The sequence below is a fragment of the Metopolophium dirhodum genome, chromosome 2 (genome assembly GCF_019925205.1).
Source record: "Metopolophium dirhodum isolate CAU chromosome 2, ASM1992520v1, whole genome shotgun sequence".
In the NCBI taxonomy this organism is placed as follows: domain Eukaryota; kingdom Metazoa; phylum Arthropoda; class Insecta; order Hemiptera; family Aphididae; genus Metopolophium; species Metopolophium dirhodum.
In genome coordinates, this window is record NC_083561.1 from 2,578,148 (window position 1) to 2,600,695 (window position 22,548).

The 22,548-nt window shown below is 27.5% G+C and overlaps 2 protein-coding genes across 4 annotated transcripts in view; one reads left to right on the forward strand and one right to left on the reverse strand.

Annotated features, from left to right (window-relative positions):
• The first annotated feature begins 88 nt into the window (after positions 1-88).
• On the forward strand, positions 89-5,975 carry LOC132939545 (L-xylulose reductase-like). Its single transcript, XM_061006772.1, has 6 exons — positions 89-198; positions 2,251-2,466; positions 3,940-4,183; positions 4,947-5,061; positions 5,318-5,528; positions 5,653-5,975. The coding sequence occupies exons 2-6, from the start codon at positions 2,316-2,318 to the stop codon at positions 5,754-5,756; spliced, it is 825 nt and encodes a 274-aa protein (XP_060862755.1). The 5' UTR covers positions 89-198; positions 2,251-2,315; the 3' UTR covers positions 5,757-5,975.
• Positions 5,976-10,654: 4,679 nt separating this feature from the next.
• The window catches only part of LOC132939357 (LHFPL tetraspan subfamily member 1 protein-like), a 263,817-nt gene continuing 251,923 nt past the window's right edge, over positions 10,655-22,548 (reverse strand). For 2 of the 3 annotated variants that reach the window (XM_061006467.1, XM_061006466.1), the window contains exons 5-6: positions 19,633-19,731; positions 10,655-12,774 (exon numbers count right to left, since the gene is read on the reverse strand). In XM_061006467.1, coding sequence (XP_060862450.1) covers positions 12,650-12,774; positions 19,633-19,731 — 224 coding nt within the window. In that variant the 3' untranslated portion in view covers positions 10,655-12,649. The remainder of the gene's footprint in view (positions 12,775-19,632; positions 19,732-22,548) is intronic. The other variant, XM_061006464.1, reaches the window with a different exon arrangement.

Here is a 22,548-nt window from a genome sequence, read left to right on the forward strand (position 1 = left end):
TTCCCCCCACATGTCTATGACGTGATAACTTGTTTGGCCACGCTACAATTTACGAAAAAAAAAAGAAATAATAATAATAATAATAATGATAATGCTTACTATATCAGCACGCATGCGTTCGTTGCAATACGTTAGTTAGTTTCACTACTCCACAAGTAGCGTTACGCAGTTTATTGCTTTCTATCGGCGTTGTTGGCGGTAAGTTGTTTGTCTATTCCAACTGTTTTTTTTGTTATATTGTTTCTAGACATTTTAATCAAATAAAGACACGGCAATATAATATAATATTATATTAATACAAAAGAATTACGATATTATTGACTTCCGCGATATTATATTATCTAATAGGTAGACTGTTTCGTTAAAATTCTAAAAAAAATATATTATACATGTATTATTTCATATTTTAACTCAAGTAATTTTACTTATTTTTACCATAAGATTTTCTATATTTGATCTAAATGTTAATTAAAATGAAAATGTGAGTTGCATTTTACATTATTTGCGTAGGCGTATATTATAAACGTTAGTACATCTGTTGTTATTGCCTTTCAAAAATAATTGTAATTGTTCCAAAAATTAAAATTATGAGACATATGGAAGTAAATACAGAATATTATTTAAAAGGAGGAGGGGTGCATAGGTAGCCGCTCTGCTATAGAGTTGTAGGTGTCGAGTGTATCTCGCAAATTTTTATTTTTTATTTTTATTAGCTTTTAGTATATAACTATGATAGCTCAACATTTACAAACTATACATAAAACAACATAAAGCAATCTCGCTAATTTAATTGGGTGAATATTTCAAGTACTATTTAAGGTTATAATTTTTCGAGTTACATCGAAAAACCAAATCGATTTTGTCGAATACTGGTTTTGCATATAAAGTCCCGTATTTTTGTTAATTTTTTTCTGCTCATCTTAAAAAATACTAGACATTTTCGGTTTTGGACCCCTCTTCCCCCGAAGTACCACTTAGATCTAATTAGAATCATTTTTTTCTATTATAAAAAGTGTCACAAGACACGAAAAAAACACACATAATTTTAAAATCAATACGTTAATCGCTGCTCGATTCAGAATCTAAGATAATCCAAACATTAAGTAGGAAAATCTCAAAATGTTTTTTTTTGTAAATTGTAGAAATTTATGAATGTATAAATATTTTCCATTTTATTAAGAAATTTAACAGATTTTCAAATTTTATACATTATTAACTTAAGTTTTTTTTTAGATAGGTAATCAACGTTTTTAATTAATTTAAAATGTGCGGAATATTATATACGATATTATAATATATTACTGAATGAGTTACGAAAAATCTAAACATATAAATTAATAATCAATTGAGATATATTTTAATCAACTGAACAAATTGAACTGTGAACTTTTAAATTTCTTAGCAACCTCTAAAATAATTGTCTTACAGGCTATAGCATTAGCTAAGTTTTATCGTTTAAAAGTAAATAATTAATTAAATATTACTATTATAAATTTATTCATACTTTTTTCCTTATCACTCATTTACTTTTTAAAAAAATTCAGAAATCTATTATGTAAGGTCATTAAATCCTAGTGGTTTGTAATATTGATAATATATAGCGTAATCTGAACAATATGGATTACGAATGATTCAGTATAGAGATAGTATAAATTGCATTTTATCAATATTTTTTGTACTTTTGTAATTAACATTACTTTCGTTATAAACTATAATAGGTAGTCTAGAATATTCTAGAATACATATAGTCAGTTATCATTTAATTATAATTTATTATAAATATTGAAATATATTACAATATAATGTGATTTTAATATAACATAACATATCTAATAATAGATAGCAGTACCTAATTATATCCTATGAAAACAATATTTCAATTAAGTAAATAATATTAATTATTATGCACAAAACAATTTTTTTTTTCAATGCAATATTTAACATTAGACGTAAGCAATTATTATTAATGCCTACAAAAATGGTTCAAATAATTAATTGATAAAAACAGATATGATTTGAAACATTTCAATACATCATACGATTTATGGTAGGTAAGAGTCCTTTAGAATGGTTAACTATATACAGGTACTTAACTCGCTAAGTAATACAAATAACATCGAATGTCGTTCGAAAGAATACTCTATAGTTGTTATTAAAACAAATAAAAATATGAACAAGATTACAACTTGAATTTAATATAATTTATTATTATTCAAGAACTTATAGTAAATATTGTTGATGTTGTTACAGGATAAGTGTTGTTAGGACTGAGACATAATTTTTAAAGTCAATCAAATAATTAATTAATATTCAAAATGATACGTTCCATAATATGCAAACTACCTTCTAAGCTAACTGGACAAATGGCCGTCAATGTTCTAGCTAGGAGTATGGCTAGTCAGGCACCGCAAAAAATGGAAGATTACTTCAAAGGCAAAAAGTTTATCGTCACTGGATCTTGTGCTGGTGAGTCACACTGTTAAAAAAATAGTAGGTTAACACTATAATATATATATATATATATATATATATATATATATATATACATGTCATAGGTACACACTACACACATTTGCGGATGTGTATAGGACGAAATTATACAGTGTAATTATATGATCAGTATAATGTTCGAGTAATGTTAAGTACAGAATATTATATCAACACAATATTAATTTATGAGCGATTAAATTACGAGTGGTTGATAACTGTATTGTCATTTTTTTTTCTATATTTCTCAATTTGGTTGTGTGGTTTTCATTGTTTTGTTTTTACCACAGAAGGAATTGTTGCAATATGTTTTTTATAATACTCAATTAGTTGATTTCTGTACCTATCAGAACATAAAGATAATTATGATAGATACCATACTGGTTCGGTTTTCTGATAACATTTTAATTCAGGCTGTTGTACAAATAATAATACAATCCAAAACGAAATTTCGTTGGTTTTTAAACTGTATGCATTATAAGTGCTTCAAATTTCAGTACAACTTCCATAACTCGAATATCATAAACACTTCGATAAGGCGAAACATGTTAATTATTGAATAGTTCATTGCTCTTTAGTCTTGCTATTATAACATAATATTACCTATAAATTCTACACCTGCATTATTAGTCTGTTTTTTTTATCTGGAATAAAACCTCGACATTCTGAAATTCATTATCTCAAAAATATAGGATAGGCTTATCGAAGCAAAATTAAATAAAATATTTTTTAATCAAATATTTTCAACTAATGTAGGTACCAATTATATTGAGTTTATCTAATTTTTATTTTTTACTTCTATATCTTTTAGATTTAAATAATATAATGTAAAACTATTAAATTTAAATTAATTATAAAATGTAATTACAAATATATTAGCCTACAATTATTCAACTGTTTATTAACTATTTATTTTTGTACTACACATACAATACACTAATATAATGTTACATAAAAAATATATTAATTGAATAGTTCACTAAAATTTAATGGTCCAATAATTATGGAATACTGAACCATGTTTAAGGAATTGTTAGTTAAATATATTTCACGTTTTCTTGCAATTTACCGTTCATCAAATAAATCACATTAAACACAATTTGATTAGAGTAAGGCATACTTCTGTAGGTAGGTACATGTTTACTATCACAAATCATTAGTTATTACTTATTTTTATTTCAAGTTAATTTGCCAATTATTTCAGAGTTTAAAGTTTAAAATCTTGCATTTGACTTTTTATCATGTCTAATACCTGTATGGTGATTATTGATAATCCATTATCATTTAATATTATAACCACTTAATTACATTTCTGGCTATAATTATATAACTAATTATAATTTTTAAGATTACATACAATTAATTGGTTTATCAAAGCTGATTTGAATATCGATCAATGTTGACTATTTGATTAATAATAAATAATAATAAATAAATAAATATTGTTTTTAGGTATGGGTGAAAAAATTACAGAGAGGTTAGTAGATTTGGGTTCATTTGTTTACGCAGTGGTAGAGAAGGAAGAGGGTGCTGCTAAAGCATTACCAAATACCAAACAAATATTTTGCGATGTTTCGAATTGGGAGCAAACGTACAAGAAAATGTACGATATTGGTCCAGTGCATGGTTTAGTCAACAACGCCGGAGTAGCAGTTATTGAGCCATTTTTCGATGTCACCGAACATGGTTGGGATAAGTTAGTAAAATCTTATATTATAATATCATAGTAATTATATTGATATGAATAATAAAGATTAGATAAGGCAAGGGTTACACATTATGCTTACTATGGAGTTGAAATAATTCTAAATAAAACACTAACTATTAAATATTTATGCTCAAAAATTGCATAATTTTCGGTTAAAATTAGCAAAAAAATAGGTTATAATTTAAAATGTTTTTAGAAAAATTAGACTTATTTATTTTTACAAAAACTTGATATTACAATTTTTTTGCTTTTATAAAATCCATTATTTTTTCAAAATTATAAAAATAAATAGAGAAAATGAGTGTTTCTATAAAAAGTTTCAAAACCAATAACTCTCCTCTTATCACCCCATATTATAAAATAGATAAAATAAATATTTAATAATTCAATATAAAATAACAACAAAAGAAGGCGTGAAAATAAAAATGAGATTGAACCGAAATAATTAATAGTTTAAAGAACAATATTTGCTGGTAGGTATTATAAAAGCAAAGCGTAAAATTTATTTATGAAATATCTGAATTATGAACCTACGTAGAAATATTAATATGTTTTATCGAATTCTTGGAACTTAAAATTAACATTGTGTTAAGTATTGAATAAAACTTACTGTCTTAGAATAAACATGAATACAATATAGACTTCGCTCATTTAAAAGCTCTGAATAAAAAAAAATGTTCTCTTAAACATGATAAACAAATTACATAAATATTGCAGTGAATTTAAATTCAACAAATTATTTTTTATTCAGGACTTTAAATATCAACGCCAGAGCCTTAGTGAGAATAAGTCAGGCAGTGGCAAAAAACATGATTGATGCCGGTATCAAAGGATCTATTGTAAATATTTCTTCGACAATTTCCACGGTAAGTTATAATATTATGTACCTATTGTAATATTTGTCACAACAAAAACTAGTACTACCTACCATACAAGACGATATTGCTGTCATACCTAGTAAAACTATTGTACACAAATGGTTTGATAATGGTCGTTTGAAAAAAACCTACAAATATTAAACATGTCTTACGTCAGTCAGGGTAGGTGGAGGTGTCAGGTGTTGTGATAACATCATTATTTTAGACGTAATTTACGTTTCATTAATTGCTTTCAACTTTCTAGAGAGCCATACCCGATCATACGACATATTGTGCATCTAAAGGAGCCGTGAATCAAATCACTAGGACGATGGCAATCGAACTGGGCAAGTACGGTATCCGTACCAATAACGTAAATCCAACTGTCGTGTTGACCCGTATGGGTAAGATCGCGTGGTCAGATCCAGAAAAATCGGGACCCATCATGAGACGAATCCCACTCGGCAGATTTGCAGGTGTGTAACGGATTCGTGTCGAAACTTGTCGGAACGAATCTCGACGCTCTCGCTCGATCAACGGAAATGGGCACAGAGCGAATCGTCGAAAAATTCAATTTTGCATTTAATATTTTCGTTTTAGAAACCGACGACATCGCCAACGCTGTGATTTTCATGCTCAGCGACTACTCCACCATGGTAAACGGAACGGCGCTCGTGGTCGACGGTGGCTTCTTGGCGGGATAGATACGACTTCGCTGTGAAACAAAATCATTATAAGGAATTCACTAGTTCAATGTAAAAACGTACTCTATTTCGTGTATATTATTCCAAGCTGAACTATTAAATACCTAATAATATTATGTTATTAAATATGTATTGCATTCATTGTACAATGGATCTCATGCTTTTTTTGACAGTAAACTGTGTATCCTGAAACATATAATATTATGTTTTACATTTTGATTTAAGACATTCTTCTGTTTTCAACACCTGTACATATTTTATAATTTTTGCAGCTTAATCAGAAACACCAACACAACTGTCTAAGTTATACAACAACAATATTAACATTCGTTAGGATGCATACAACATCTTACTAATTTAATAAGATATCCGGTTGACAACTAACTATATATTTACACGACACCAAATTATGATGTACGTAAATAAAAACACTATTTTCTCGTGTTTTTTAATTTAATCTTTTCAATTCTTACTTAGTTAAAGCAGAAGCACTAGCTATTCTAAACGTTTAATATTATCACGGAGAACAACTGCTCGGTGATTATTTAAACAGTATCGTTAGCATATAAAACAAGGTCAATCCAAACGATACAGCAATTTATATCCGAAATAAACTCGACGACGATACCAGAATAAATCCAAAACAAATTTCACTCATAATATGATGGTCACTCGATCACGCCGGTATTGAAAGACATTGTTAAAGAAATTGCATACAAGCTGGCTTAAATAGCTATATTATCGAACATAAATACAATAATATTGGAACGATAAATTTCCAGTAAATGGACATTTTCCGCCAGATACATTTTTTGATGCCTCTATTTTTTTTTTTAAAGTTAACTATTTAATAACATTATATTTAATATTATTTAATATGCAATTTTTTTTGTTTGCCTATTACCTATCTAATGTTGTCTAACTAGTAAATACAGAATACATTTCCAAATATTTTCATTAATATAATAAATTATAGATGTATATTTTTGATCAACTGAACTACTTGAAACAATACAAATTGCTATTAAAGTAATAAGTAATATTTAAAACAAACTAAGTTAAAATGTAATTTCAAATAAACATAATAGGTAGCTAAAAGGTTGTGTAAATAAAATATAATAGTACATTAGTATACTATAGTACGGATTAGGTTGGTAACATTGATATCATAAATTGTGCCCAAAACCCTCCAATAAATTACTTAGACATATAACATTCTTATACAATCTTACATCGTCATGAGCATTGGGTGAAGCTTGTATATCAAAACTGTTTAAAGCAGTTTATGAGTGGTTTACCTACGTGTTAAAATAAAAATTATTGTTATCGTCTTTTTTTTTTGTGGTCATGAATGAAATACAAATTGTTTTTAAAAACTATATGTATATATAAAACAAAAAAATCTTATCAACGACAAAATTAGATGGGAGTGTGTGGAAAAAAAATCAAAAAATCTAAAGGTAGTATAAAAACTAATCAAATGATTTTAAATGTATTGAATCTATTCTGTACTTAGACAATATAAGATAATAATATAGAGGCAAAAAATAACAATTTCATATTAAATAATAAATAATATTATATTATTGAATAGTAAAGTTTAAAAAAAAATGGAGGGAATATGTTCTACTACTAAAAATTAATATAGGTACGACACAAATTATGGAACATGTACAAAGCACGAAATTAAATACAATTAAAAATTGACGTCCAGATAGGAACAATTCACCTTAAACTAAATGTCTTAATCATTACTGACCGTATTCGTTTTGGTCATTGTTACACCCGACAAACTCACAGATTTCTTATGGCGAAAGATGAATACCTTCATAATATGCAAAGACACCTCTGGTGCAGGGCTTAAAATTAAAATATTTTGCTACTGTACACCTAATTGCACACCAAAATATTTTAAGATAACGAACATAGACCTAGTAGTGCACAGTAACATATATAACTCCATTGCATAATTATTTTTGCTATTTATTAATAATTAGTTATAATAAATACATTCTAAAACGATCTTCAATGTAAGTCATTGATACCTATATGGCTATATGACTAAACATTTTAAAATTAAAAACGAAATAGCTTGGGTTAATATACTTATTAACTAATATGGTGTAGTCGGTATTATTTTTAGTGTTAAGGATTTTAAACGAATACAATATGCTAATTAGTAATTTTAAATAATCAATATTGAATATTAATCAAATAAAAATTTATAAAATCCGAAAATGAGTACTGTGCACTTTTAAATTTGCTACTGTACATTTAATATTAGCTACTACACATAGTGTGCTACTGCACACAATTTTAGGCCCTGATTTTTTGTCGTTATTATCAACGAAACAAAATATCCTAACCAAAAATAACACTGATATCATCAGAATCAACCTAACATCGGCAATGTCTTCAACCTTGATTCTTTCATATAATTTAATCCAAAACAAAACCATTGGGTTAATAACTTTTTAAATAATTTAATTAATTTAAAATTATCGTAATATATTTTCTAATAGTACTGTTTATTTCAACTTCCGTTTTAACCTAGTTTTATTTAATAAATAAATAAATAGATTGCAAATATAATAAGGCTAATGAGTAATGGTTGGAAATGGTCTCTAAATACGTCCAACGTTGTAATATTATATCAATAGGTAATAATAATTAAAAATGAAATCATCATACATGTATCAAGATCAATTTTTTTTGCTATTAAGTATTACAGATTTATTAAATCTTATTCATATAAACAATTTGGTTTATAATATTATTAAACACATTTTAATTTTAAATTAATACCCATTCACTAGATAATACAATAATTAATAAATGTTTATTTTAAATACTTTTTATGAATTTACTAAGCAAATCAAATTATTAAATTTAAAATCATGAATTTATTTAAATATACCTATAAGTTAATGGTATGAATGCAATATACTTGATTGTAATTTATAATACAATTCTATAATGTATGCTAATTGTTCAGGATTTCATGATAACCATAAGAGATCTATACGATTTTCGTCACACGTATTTCTAACCATCCCGTTAACTTTCACCAACCGCTATAAGTAAAAACTGGGGAAATCTGTCTGATATTTAGTAGTTGTTGAGAGTACCTATCTTCATTAAGTAGGTCACTGTAAGGTCACAACGCTCACTTAATATGATATATTGGCAATAAACGATCATATCGATTTTGGGAATATAAAATCATTTTTGAGTAATTGCTAATTAGTATGAAACAACTATGTTATTTTGTAATATCAATTCCAATTATTTCTAATCTTTTTCAATAATTCTGAATTCGCCATTTCCTCGAATACTGATTAAATTTATTAACAATAGGTACAAATAATTTCTTATTATTTACGTTATAAATTATTAGTTAATTAAATCTAGAATTTGGTATTGGTTTGGTCTTGTTTTTGGTCTTGGTCTTTGTCTTGCAGCAAGAGCTTTGCGAGACCGCAAGACCAAGACCAATTTTGATCATCACTAATCGTTGCTGTTTTTGAAATACTTATGATTCTACTTTTGATACCCAAATGAAAAGCTAGATCCGATTTGCTACCATCAGAAACCTCTTTTAAAGTTGAAGATTGAAGTATATTTTCTACGATGAAATGTGTTTTTAGACATAAAAAATAAAAATTTAAAAAACACATAATATTGCTGAACCAATGCGTTCATTGCTTAACTCTCAAATTAAATCTAAGACTAAAAACGTTTTAAAATTTTGATATCTGAGAAGTGTGCAAAATATTGAAACACGACATTTTAGTTAAAAAGGTAGTAGAACAGCTGGATTATTAATAAATATTTAATGCGGATGTGAAAAATGAAGGTAGGGTCATAGAGATATAGTAGGATTATGAGACAAAGAGACTCGTGATTAATTAAATTATGAAACGGAAATTCAATTTACTATAAAGAATCTATCTATATTGATTTCAATTTGAAATCACACAGTGGAATTTAATTGAATATTTAAGTATTCGGCAACGGAAATCGTGTATTTGAAAGATAACTATTGAATTATTAGTGACACGATTTGCGTATACCAATGTAACAGTTATACAATTTTGTAATGACCTGCAGCGTTTTGTGTTCTGTCTAGTGTTTGAACTTAAAGAGTTTCATATTACCACTCCATCGAAAACGTGTTAATTGCCTACGACTGAACAGAAGTTTCCCGTGATACGTCCCCATATAATATGTACAATATACTAATATAGCGTGCACCTCCAATGCCATAAGTGAAATTAGACAGTACCATCCTATAGTGACCGACTCAAGTCTCTACCATGTTGGTAGCCCAGTTGAAATTCGATATAGTTACAACCACATATGATTGTATATGTATAACCTTAACCGATATCCTCGACTAATTTTCGATGAATTTCCAGACTTGAAATTTATAACAGAGCAAATCACAAATTTACCATTCAAAACTATATTTACCATAGACTTAAAGCACCAATATCTACATAATAGTGTCTAAACAGTACAGGATACACTTAACCTGAGTGATTGTATAACCGTGGTAATCGTCAATGAAATAAACGGTTATAATCAAAATTTCTATTATAATTGTATTAAAATCGAAATAAATAATAATTGTTATTCGGAATCATTTTTCATATAAGTCTATCAATACAAATTTGGGAACCAATCACAAAATATCTTCATTTAGAGATTACAACTTCAACTTACTTCAGGTATAAAAGCTAATTATTAATAAGCCGTATTACCTACTAATTAGATTACTAGACAATAGAAACCTTACAAAGTCGGTAAGCACTTTTGGTTTTATTGTGTGTATTGTTTACATATAGGTTAACAACATAATAAATTATTCGTTGTCTCTAGTTTAGTAGTTGAGAATTAAATAATTTAAATGTATTTAACGTGTATTTTGTTTTATATATTTAAACACAATTAATAATAACGATGATACAAATATTAATACTTGAATATATTTTTTTTAACTCGGTTTAATTATAATATGTCGAATTGGAATAAAAATTCTTCAATTTTGTTTCTTTAATTAAAAAAAAAAAAAAATTTAACAATTATTTCTATCACTACTACTGGTTAAAAAAAAAAAATTAGAACATATTATTTTATTAAATAATAATGATAAAACAAAATGTAAACATCTTTCATAAACTCTAATTTTTATGTACTTAGGTATGTAGTATATTATACAATGAGTATCTACAACAGTAATTATTTAAATATTGCATATTAATATTAATATTATAGTAGGTAATTATTATAACAATGGTTATTTTTGCGTATATTTGACAAATTGTATGTGACACGTGAATTATATTTTATGACACTAAAGATTATAGTATTTATATTATTATAAATATATAATATTATATATTATGTTTACCGAATAATAATTGTGTGAATAATATTATGATCAATTTTAATTTTGTGTTCATCCGGATCATCCGGTTCATCGGTGAACATCACACATAAGAAAGAGTTTAATTATTATTTAAAAATTAATTTATGCTGTACAACAAATTCTCATTTAAAAAAAAAAAAAAAACCATAACTTTTTTAGTATAGGTTATGTTTAAGTTATTTAGATCAAACGAAATGATACGATACACTATAATATTTTGATGAGCTATAGTAGTTAATTATACAACAATATTAAATAATAAAAAAAACTTATGTAGTTATGTTATTTGTACAAATCGGAATTATTTAGTTGGAAATCAAGTTTTTATTTTAAATGAATTATTTTGAATCATAATATGCTGTATAATTACATAAATTGTAGTCAAATTAATAATAAAAATATGTACAAGTAAACAAACAAACTAAACAGTTTAATATCGATTACGAGAAATTTTAAACAATTAAATAATAATAATAATTTCTCCTCTACTATAGATGGTTCTCCCATAAATATATTGTTTGCTAGCCGTTTATACGTTTAATTACGCTGAATTTAACTATTTTATTTTTTACATTTTCAGTATTTTTCTAATTTGGGAAAATATAGGTAATCCAATGCAATAATAATGCGACCTATCATCAAACATACAAAAACATACAAACAAAAAAAAAAAAAAAAATACAAATACAGATACAAATGAAATATTTAAATTTAAAATAACAGATATTTACACAACGATAATATAATATATAATATATTATTATGATATCATTAATAATATTATTTTCAGTTGTCAATCGCTATCATCCGTACGACAAATCGATCGAAACAATACTAAGTTATGTATACGCATAGATACGTCGTTTACAGTTAAGACTACGTTATAATATTAGTTGAATGAATAATATTGTCATAACTATTAAATATAATATAATATTATATTATTCAATAACACGTTGTGCTGCACAGTGATTTTTCGTAGAACAAAATAATACCTATCATAACGACATATCATCGTAGGTATGGTACCTCTATACGTATGCAATATTTTATTATTTAGACCCAAAAATTGCAAAAAAAAAAAAAAAATAATAAACGATGATCGGTGATGGTTTCGTACAGTCATAAGTTACTATACTGACGGTTATTGAAATATAATATTATAATAACAATAATAATAATGATGATGATTATGCGATAACAATATCATAAGTGTATCTACCCGTTATAATATGATTTTCGACGAATACGATACGATATAATATATTATAATTTATTATTGTTTTAGAGTTTACAATGAGCGATAATGGTTGGTTTGAATTGCGTTTCGTCGTCGTCGTCGTCGTCGTTGTCGTTGTGGTGGTTGCAGGCGATGTGCGTTTCACGTGCGACAGAAATAATGGCCAGCGGCGTATCCTGGGTCGGGTGTGGAGGAGGATGCTGTGGCCTGAGCGTGCACTCATCAGATGGAACGAAATGAACTTCCAGGGCTGTCGCGGGACGAGTAGAAGCTCAGGTAGAAGCACAGCAAGAGCAGCGCAACCGAAGAGCCCAGCATGTACACGGACCACGACAGATGACACGTTCCTTTGAACAAAAAATTTAAAATTTATTATTACTATGATTATTATAAGTGGAAGTATTGCGAGCACTCGCGTTAGAACGGTTAAATTAGGAGGTGTTGCCTGCAAATTGCAACGATTACATTAAAATACCTATAATATTGAACATCATTTTAAACGACGTTTCCCTTACCCCTTCAATCACTCGTTCTTCGTCTGCGACAGTTCGACTGAAGACGATCGCGTACCTGCCACACGACGGCAGCGGAATGATAATATTTAGAAGCCCAAAGTTACATTTAAGTAACTTTTCAGTACATTTATACAATAATTCGAATAGACTGGGCAATAGTCGTATTGACATTAATATTAATAGCAGGTAGAATAAGAATAATAAATGTATAACAACAGTGTTAACATATTATTATAATAATAGTATGGGTAACTGAACTAATTCGTCCAAAATAATGGGCAATCCCCATCGTCCTAACAAGTGGTTGGTTCATGGAATTGTTAGTGGTATACTTATAGCGATAAGAAAAGGAGACTGGGGAGTTAGTAAAAGAGAAAAATTATAGGATATTTTGAAGTTGAGGCAATTTAAGAGGGGACGGAAGTCAATAGCTTACAAAGAAATTTTACATTAGCTTCAACTCTTCCGTCAGCTAGAGAGGACAGACCAAAGGAGTGTAAACGCGTGGTATATGTTCAATCTTTAGTACAAAAGCAGCAAAACTTAGACGCAAATATTATAAGACTATAATAATATAGGTATTTGGACACACCGTTTAATACTTAGTATGATATGTTTTTGTAACGGTGTAGTCAGACCCGTCCTTAGAGGTAATGAGAGGCGGACCGGAATTTTTTTCTCAAATTTGGAGTCTCGCGTTCGAAAACAAAAACAGGAAAATTCGTTACATAGATTATATTATTATTTCAAGCATTTAAAATGCTATTTTTCGTAGAGAAATAATAAGGGATTTCTTAGAAATAAAGTAGTGAGTTACTTTAATATTTATTAAGTTAATAACTGTCCCGGTGAAAGCTAAGGGAAAAACCAAAGGATACTAGGTAATGTAATAAAGTAATAGGTATTTTCAGAAAACTTAAGATGTTTTTTTTGTAGCATACACATAGCAGCTCGCATAGCCTTAATTTGATTCTTGGAGATATAAAATAGTCGGTCGTACTAGCGGCTATGACTTTTTTTGATGTAATTCAAAGACAACACTATTTTTTCTGCTTCTGTCGAAAGATAGACAAATTCATTTTCGTTGATATTTGGAATCAGTAAATAAAATCGTTAAAAAAATTGACTATCTAACAGACACTTTTAAGTACTCGTAAATGCAATACGTTAGGCTTTAAAATTATTTTCGTACCGAGCCTAGCAATATTATGTTTGTCCTAGGCCCCACAAATCCTATAAGGACTGTCATCCGTGTAATTTCTAGTTCTTTGGTAAGATATTGTTTCAAGTTTTTGAGCAGATGATCAAAGACTTTATTAAGTAGTTATTTTTATTATCTTATATAAGCTGCGAATGATGGTTCCAATTATGGTTTTTGAGATAGTTGAAATATTTTAAGACTACGTAAAACATGAATTCGATTACACGACATAAAATGTTTTCAGCATTATTACAATTTTAAAGACTAATTATTTTATATTTTTGGAGAATTATTTTACAAGTTCAACTGTAGAACATCAATGAAATAAAAAAAAAACATTTTACTGTTTAAGAAACTTTAAAGTTCGATAGACCATCATACTTACAATATATAATAACAACCGTAGATACTTAACAAATACGTAATTTACGGAAACTTCGATCATTTTCGTAAATTTAGTATGTCTGTTTCGGCTCAGTTTCAATTTGAATAAAAAAAAACTAATGAAATACTAGTGGACTGTATAATTGATTGATATATTTTATTATTAATACTTGAATAATAATTTTAAATAATAAACACTATTTTAATTGTTATAATAATGTGAATATTACATTACGTCGCGTACATTGACCGGCATTGTCACCGACGCGTCGTTGAGATCGAACTGACGACCCGTGTCTTAATATTAAAGGTGTTATTGCCCGATCCATAGCGATATCATAAATGATAATAATGGCTGCTATACATTATCGATAATAATATTGTACATTAAACAATGTCCATCAGTTCTACCATCAAAAAGTAAAATCAATTTCTATATTACTGTAAACAATTATTATTATTAGTTAGATTTTAAAAAAAATTATTCATTTTCTTCTTTCAAAATGTAAATTTTATTTTATATTAATTATTTTAAATGAACAATGCACAAGTACGTATAACTTATGTGATACTTAAATACTTTATATATTAATAAATTAAGGTACCAAACATACTTAGAATAAATATGAGTTAAATATTCAGAAAATGTCAGTTCTTCAAAAAATATGTCTATTAGTTTAGCCTATTAATAAACCGAGAGGACAATATTGTAGGCGTATAGTCTAATGGCAATTTACTCCACATAAAGTATATTATTATCTAACAAAGACCCTTACAGAAGCGCCTATTGTAATGTATTCATTATTGAATATGCAAAATGTTCTTAAATTCTATATTACTGTTTTAATATTTTAAATGTTACTGCGTTGTTGTTGCCATACGAATAAAAAAAAAAAACTGTTTTAATTTCAAACTATTAATAATACGTATTATCACGACCAAGTGACTAAGTGTATAAATCAGTTAAATGTTTTCATAAAATATAATAAGTACTTTTTTTTTTTTTTATTAAGTTAATGCATGTGGCTATTTTGTTTGTAATATATAATTTCAATTTTGAATAGTTAAAACTGTTTTGTAGCTTTTACAAATCACAGTTAGTGAAGTTCAAAGTTTGTATGATTTTGTTTTAACTTCATCGGTAATTTTATTATATTTTATGATATTATTATTATTTTGTGCATAGTATAATATACCTTCATATAATATTTATACTTTATTACTTGGTTTTCTTTTGCATTTATTTAACATATCTACGTTTTATGATTTGATTCAAGTAGTAATATGAGAAGCAATACAATCTCTAGAGATATGCACATTTGATGTATTATTTGATCAATGATATTCAAGGATACAAAGATTGGTTTTTTTTATATCAAATACATAAACTGAATTAATTTAACGCTTATGTGTATCGTGGCACACTACATTTCAAACGTATTTTATTTTTATTTCCACTTGTAATCTTAATAATGTTATTGATTACTAAATACATTTCTTATATTATAAATATGTTAACTGTACTAACTGCAGTCTGTTGTATAATACGTACTATAGTTCATCCAGGCATTGGTTTGTAGTATATATTATTTAACTGACTATATTTGAAGGAATTATTGAAATAATACAGTAGACAAATTAAACTACAGATTATAATATTATTAATATGTAAGCATATTTTTAGAGCTGACGACATAAACAGAGAGTTTGAAACAAAAATTTGTAAAAAAAAACCGCCCGTCGTTGGATTTGTGCGTACCTATCCTGATTATAACACCGCATAACGTCGCATAACACAACTTCATGAATTAACGAATTTTTTCCCTAGTAAAGTGTTGAGAAGCTTATCACACACACTCTGACATGGTGATGGAATCGTTAGAATTCGACTTCGTTCGTTATAATGTTATTGTATGCCGTACCATTGTGTCATGTTAACCCGACCGGACAGAAATGTAACCAATGACCGCGGTAGTGTTCAGTATGTGCCTAAAGTCTAGCTGCCCATCTACGACGACATCGGTACTGGTAATTTCCCAATAAATTGGAATATTATATCAAACGAATACCATAATAATTATGACTGCTGTGAGATATCAAATGCGGGGGAGGGTGTATGCTAACTAAGGTACGAAAAAAAAGGGAAATTGATGTGTCGAAAGCGTGCAACACTCCGAGTTTTAAATGCGACTGTTACACTGGATATGCATGTTTCACTTAAGGTACATCGAGGTCACAGTTAGGATCATTCAGATCGTCCTGGCGCAATTCGATGATTTGGGTGTATTTAATATTTTTGTGATCAAATGGGACCTAAGCACGGACGATCAGAATTATTCACTATAGCTGCACACGCATAGGTGGCAATTGGGGGGGGGGAGGGTGTCTAGGGGTGGCTTACCCTCCCCAATATTCCGTGATCCTCCTAAGAACATACATCATTGGTTTTTAAACTGTTTTAAACCCACTCCCCCCTGCAATTTTAATGGATTTTCGTCCATTAGCTATCAGCAACCATGAATTGGATACAAGGCGGTGCTCTCGTGCATATCTTGTGTTTTTGTGTGAGTGTAAGAACGTTTTAAGTCTAATTTTCATTTACAACATATACGGCGCCAGTCGTAAGTCACTCAAATTAGCGTTCCGAAACGAACACACATTCTAAGGGGAAAACAAAAATAATACAATGATTACGTTTTATTTTAGCGGAGGTTGATGAACAGTGCCACGTATACAGTTTAAATGATTTCAAACAGAAGTGGTAGTTTGGCATCGTAATAATTATTATTGCATAGAAATATAAATTTTACATTTTATAACTGCATTATTGTATTATGTTATATGTATATTACTTTTTTTCATTTCACATTTTCATTAGCTAAGGCTCAAGTCCCAAGAATATAGTGTCCATGTAATAAAATAATATTAAGCAGGTATGTCTTTTTTCTTTGAATCTTGATTAAAAAAAATGTGTTTACATTAAATATTTTACAACCAACCTACTGCAGTGGTACCTACAGAATTATGAAAATAATTTGTATATTAAATTTTAGTGTTGGAATAAAAACAAATTTGGTGATGATTTCCACCACCATTTTTGAAACAATGATTATTTTTTCGTCAATGTAATGATTATATATTGTAATACTATAGCTGTAAGCTGTAGGTATATACACGAAAGGAAAAAAAAACATAACTTTACTGGTTAGAAATTATATTACATTGTAATAACATAATGTTTTCTTATAAAATATGAGCATCAGTTACCAACTTTTTATTTACTTTTTTTATTGTGAGTAAATATAATTATTTGTATTTATCTAAAGTCAATAGTCAATCACTTATTATTGTAGCGATAAAAAGGCGGCGACGGTATCTAAATTTATGTAAGTGCATAAAAGATGAAAAATGAACAGTAATTTTAAATTTGTTACTCTTTTAATTTTCGTTTTTAAATTAAATTTTATCGATTTTTTAACGCCTGAAATCAGATGTCATAAAAATTAAGTTATTTAAAACTGATAAAGTAGGGAGATAACTGTAGATGAGTGTTGGTCAAGATACCAAGAGTAAATAAGGCGTGCGAAGTATAATTCAAATTGTTTGTATTTGACTAGCATTTACTATAAAGTTAAATATTAAATTACTCACGTTAATACAAATACATATAACTAAAAGTGCAAACTTTTGATGTACCACCAATAATTTTTGATGATTGAATTATTTTGGTCAAACAACAAATTATGATCAAATGGCTGTCGTTATTTTATTGGATTAGGTACATGAAATTAGTATCACAACAGACATTTGAAATATTCTGTCAGAATTTTTGGAACGAGCGTGGATGCGTGGTACACATGAACAATTCATCATTATTGTGTTCCGCAATTATCAGCAAAAATGTAAATTCTAACAACCAAAATATATTAGTTTGAATTTATAGTTACAAATGTAACACAACATTCATACATTTACATAGGAAAATAACGTCCAAATATTATATTTTGCACATGTACACTTTAGTGAAAATATTAACAAATATGAAAATTCATCAAATAAATCGTTAGTTTAATATTTACAGTAGTTCTAATCATATTTCTACGAATAATGATAATTAATTGAAACATTATAATTTGATAATATCAAGTATCGTGTACCTAATCTATATTAATATAACTAATATGTAATAACCAATAATAAAACATTATAAATTATAAACTATAATACATATCAATGCAAGGTAGGTACCTACTCCTAGTTTTCATTTTGTGAATCGAATTAAAATGTTATTGAAAGTGAATTAAACGTTGTACATTTTAGAAATGATAAACATTAAATTATAATGCATAATACTGCTGCAGTGTTATCAAATTCCTAAAATTCGTCAAAACATGTGACTATGTATACACTATAAACATAACATTGTAACATATATATTATTATATTATTATGTATTTGTGATTCAAAAACGTGAAAATAATTTTATGTATTTTTATGATCCTCAAGCCCGTCAACTCTGACCAATAGCTATTTGTTTGTTTGGAGGGGGGGGGGAGGGAGTGGTAAGGTTGGAGTGAAACACGTGTGTGTATGTGTGTTAAGGTTTTGTCACTAAATATCCGGATGGTCACCCATCCGGGAACTAGTGACATCGGATGAAAAAATGATATCTTCCCAGTTTCAACTATACCATTTCTGAGTAGCTTTTTTACAAATTATTATTCTTCTTAATATGTTAGATCTACTTGCGAACAGATAACAATAGTCGATCACAATTGTTCTCAAATATACATGATAATTTACTTCATATCTACAAGTTTTCTCATCAATAATAACTACGGTAGGTACCTATCAGTCTCGTGAATATATTCCATAAAAGCAATTCCATTTTAATTGCCTGATGATTTGAAATTCACATTGAGGAATTTCAATAACGTCTGGGAATTAATAATCCCCTTCGAGATAAAACAGGCGTAATACAAAGAAAATAGATTAGTGAATATTGCACGAGTGGTAAAATTTTCGAGTGCATATTATTATAATATTATGAAATTTGAGAGTGACTATGTTTAATAACCCTGTCATTTGAGATAACGTTCTCTTACCTAGTTTATATGGTCCAGATATGTTCCCACAGGACTCTTTCACTTCTCTATTATCCCAGCCAATCGGATAAATAGCACCACCACTGCTCACGAGAGCCGCTGAAAAAAAAACAAACAAAAAAACAGTATTAATTATAGTTGACTGAAAACTATGTCAATACAAAAACTAAACGTATAGTGGATCAATATTATTATCATTCGAAAGTAAAATAAACACAATAAATTATAAAATATAAATTAATTAATAAGTATAATATGAATAATAATATACAGTCACGAGTAAGATAAATTATTAAAATAATTAAAATAATTAGGAAATTATATTGAAGTTCTACAAAGAAAGTTATAACTTAAAAACACCGGGAAATCGTTGAGATGTAAAGTAAATTTCAAGAGTATACCTCGGCATTGAGTGTAGTTCGCTGGGTGTCGGGTTATGTGTTCGAAAATGATATGTTCGAATAAAATGTGTTCGAATGAAAAGTGTACGAAAAAGCATGTGTTCGGATGAATTTTTGTTCGAATGAATTTTAGTTCGAAAACTTTGTAAATATTATTATCTATAGTATATTAATAGCCGTATATTCCGACTATTGTACCGTTAACCAGGGAAAGACGGTTAGACGTGTATTCAACATTAATATAATATAGTCTAATAATCTAATATAGAGCAAATAAATTACAACATTTCAAAATTGTTTGTATTTAAGAGAATCAGAGTTTTGAGTTTTCAGAATTGCAAAAAAAATAAAGGTATCCCGACAACAACATGAAGATAGAATTAAAAATTTAGTTTTAAGATTTAAAAATAGTAATCAAAATAACATTGAGTTTTTAAGAGGCATTGCGTACAATTTAAACTTTTAACTTTAATATATATACATTTATACAAACATTTTTTTTAAATAATATTATATAATAATTTAAATAATTTATACATTAATTATAGACGAAGAAGAAATTATTAAGAAGAATTATTAAGAAATTAATAATTTAATATATGTTAATATATTTAATAATATATACATTATTCATATTATTAATTATTATTAATATTATTCGAACTAAAATTCATTCGAACAAAAATTCATCCGAACATATGCTTTTTCGAACATTTTTCATTCGAACATATTTCATTCGAACATATCATTTTCGAACACACAACCCCTCGTCAGTTCGCTGTATGGATGTGTTGTGTTATGAACTGAAACGTTGTGTCATCCTTTATTTCTGAGGGTGTTTACTAATTTATTTTTATTTTACTATATATGATGGCAAGTTGAACTAATTTTTTCCAAGAACAGCGCATATATTATTTGATTATGTATTGTTGTAGTTAACTTATGTATAAGTCAATATACTTCAATGAACCTTAAGAAAGGCGTGAACAGATTTATAGTTACCGTAGCTTAAAGTAAGTCTAAACATTTTGAAAATTTGATTGTGTATAAAAATTTTAAATTTATAATATTATTGTACGTAACGGATAAAAGTTTCATTACAACAAAATAACTAAAATCTTTAGAGAAAAAGGTCATTATCTTTCAAATTAAATTGTTTTATTTTTATTCTGTCAACAAGATAACGGGCCCCACTGAATAGGTTCGTCTACAAACGTGTTAGTATATTTATGAAAAATTGCGCATAATAATAATTTGCATTTTCGATATTTTAAAATATATTGGTGTAAGAACAATTTACGAGGAACCTTACATTTAAATTAAAATAAACATAATGTAATACATGTTCAGGCGTTTTGACTCTTAAAAAATGTTTTCAATATAAATCGGAAAAAAAACCCAATACAATACGGAAAGCTACAAATGTCAATAAAAAATAGCTCAAAAATATCCAAAATATTTTTAAAATGATATAATTTCTAGAATATGCTAGAAAAACAATTTTTTTATGAATTAAATTTCAAATATTTACGGTGAACCAGGTCCAATTTTCTACCAGAAACCACTCTCAATATCAAATCATTTTATCTCTGGTTAAAAACGTGTCTCTAGACACAAAAATAAAAACCCATAAGTCATACGTGCACAAATATAACAACTGTAAACAAAAAATGCATTGTTCGCTCTACTTTGAATTTTATATACCTACTCAATGGTAAACAATGCTTAAAGATCATCTCTAATAATATTGTAAAATATTATTATATTGATAAATGATAATTACCACTGAATTCAGTAACATAATATATTTATACATAGATAATACATGACAATCTTTATTATACTTATACTATATGTTTAATAACTATTCTGTAAATACCCGTAGATAGGAATGTCTTATTACTTAACAAATAAAAACAAAAAACTATATTTTTAAATATGAACCATAAGTACAATTTCGTACCTACGAGTATTTGTGATGACTGACGACACTGAGGAGTTTGAAAGTTCAATGCAAATTGCAAATACATTTTATCAGATCTTATGATTATAAAAATAAGGAAAGACATTCATAACATAAAAAAAAAAACAAAATCCATAGAACTAGTGTTGTAGTACATAAATTAGCAATTAATTAAAGTCATCCATAACTTTCAAATTTATAAATATGTTAATTTCAAATTAGCATCTCAGTTATTAGGTACCATGGGATAATTTTTATAATTCAAATGAATAATGACACAGTTCATTAGAGTTTGACGATTAGACTATTCGTTTGAAGTTACAATACTGTAATGCAAAAGAATCGCATTATAATAATATGATGTAATCAAATTTAATATTCTTTTGAACCTACGCATTACACCGACAAGACATTTTCTTCGTATAATGCATAATGTATTTTTGTAAATTCGTTTTTTAAAAACCTAAATCCGTACACATACTTTTAAATAATTGTGTACCTAATGATATGACTTATCATTTGTTTTTATCAATTGTTCATTATTTTATTATA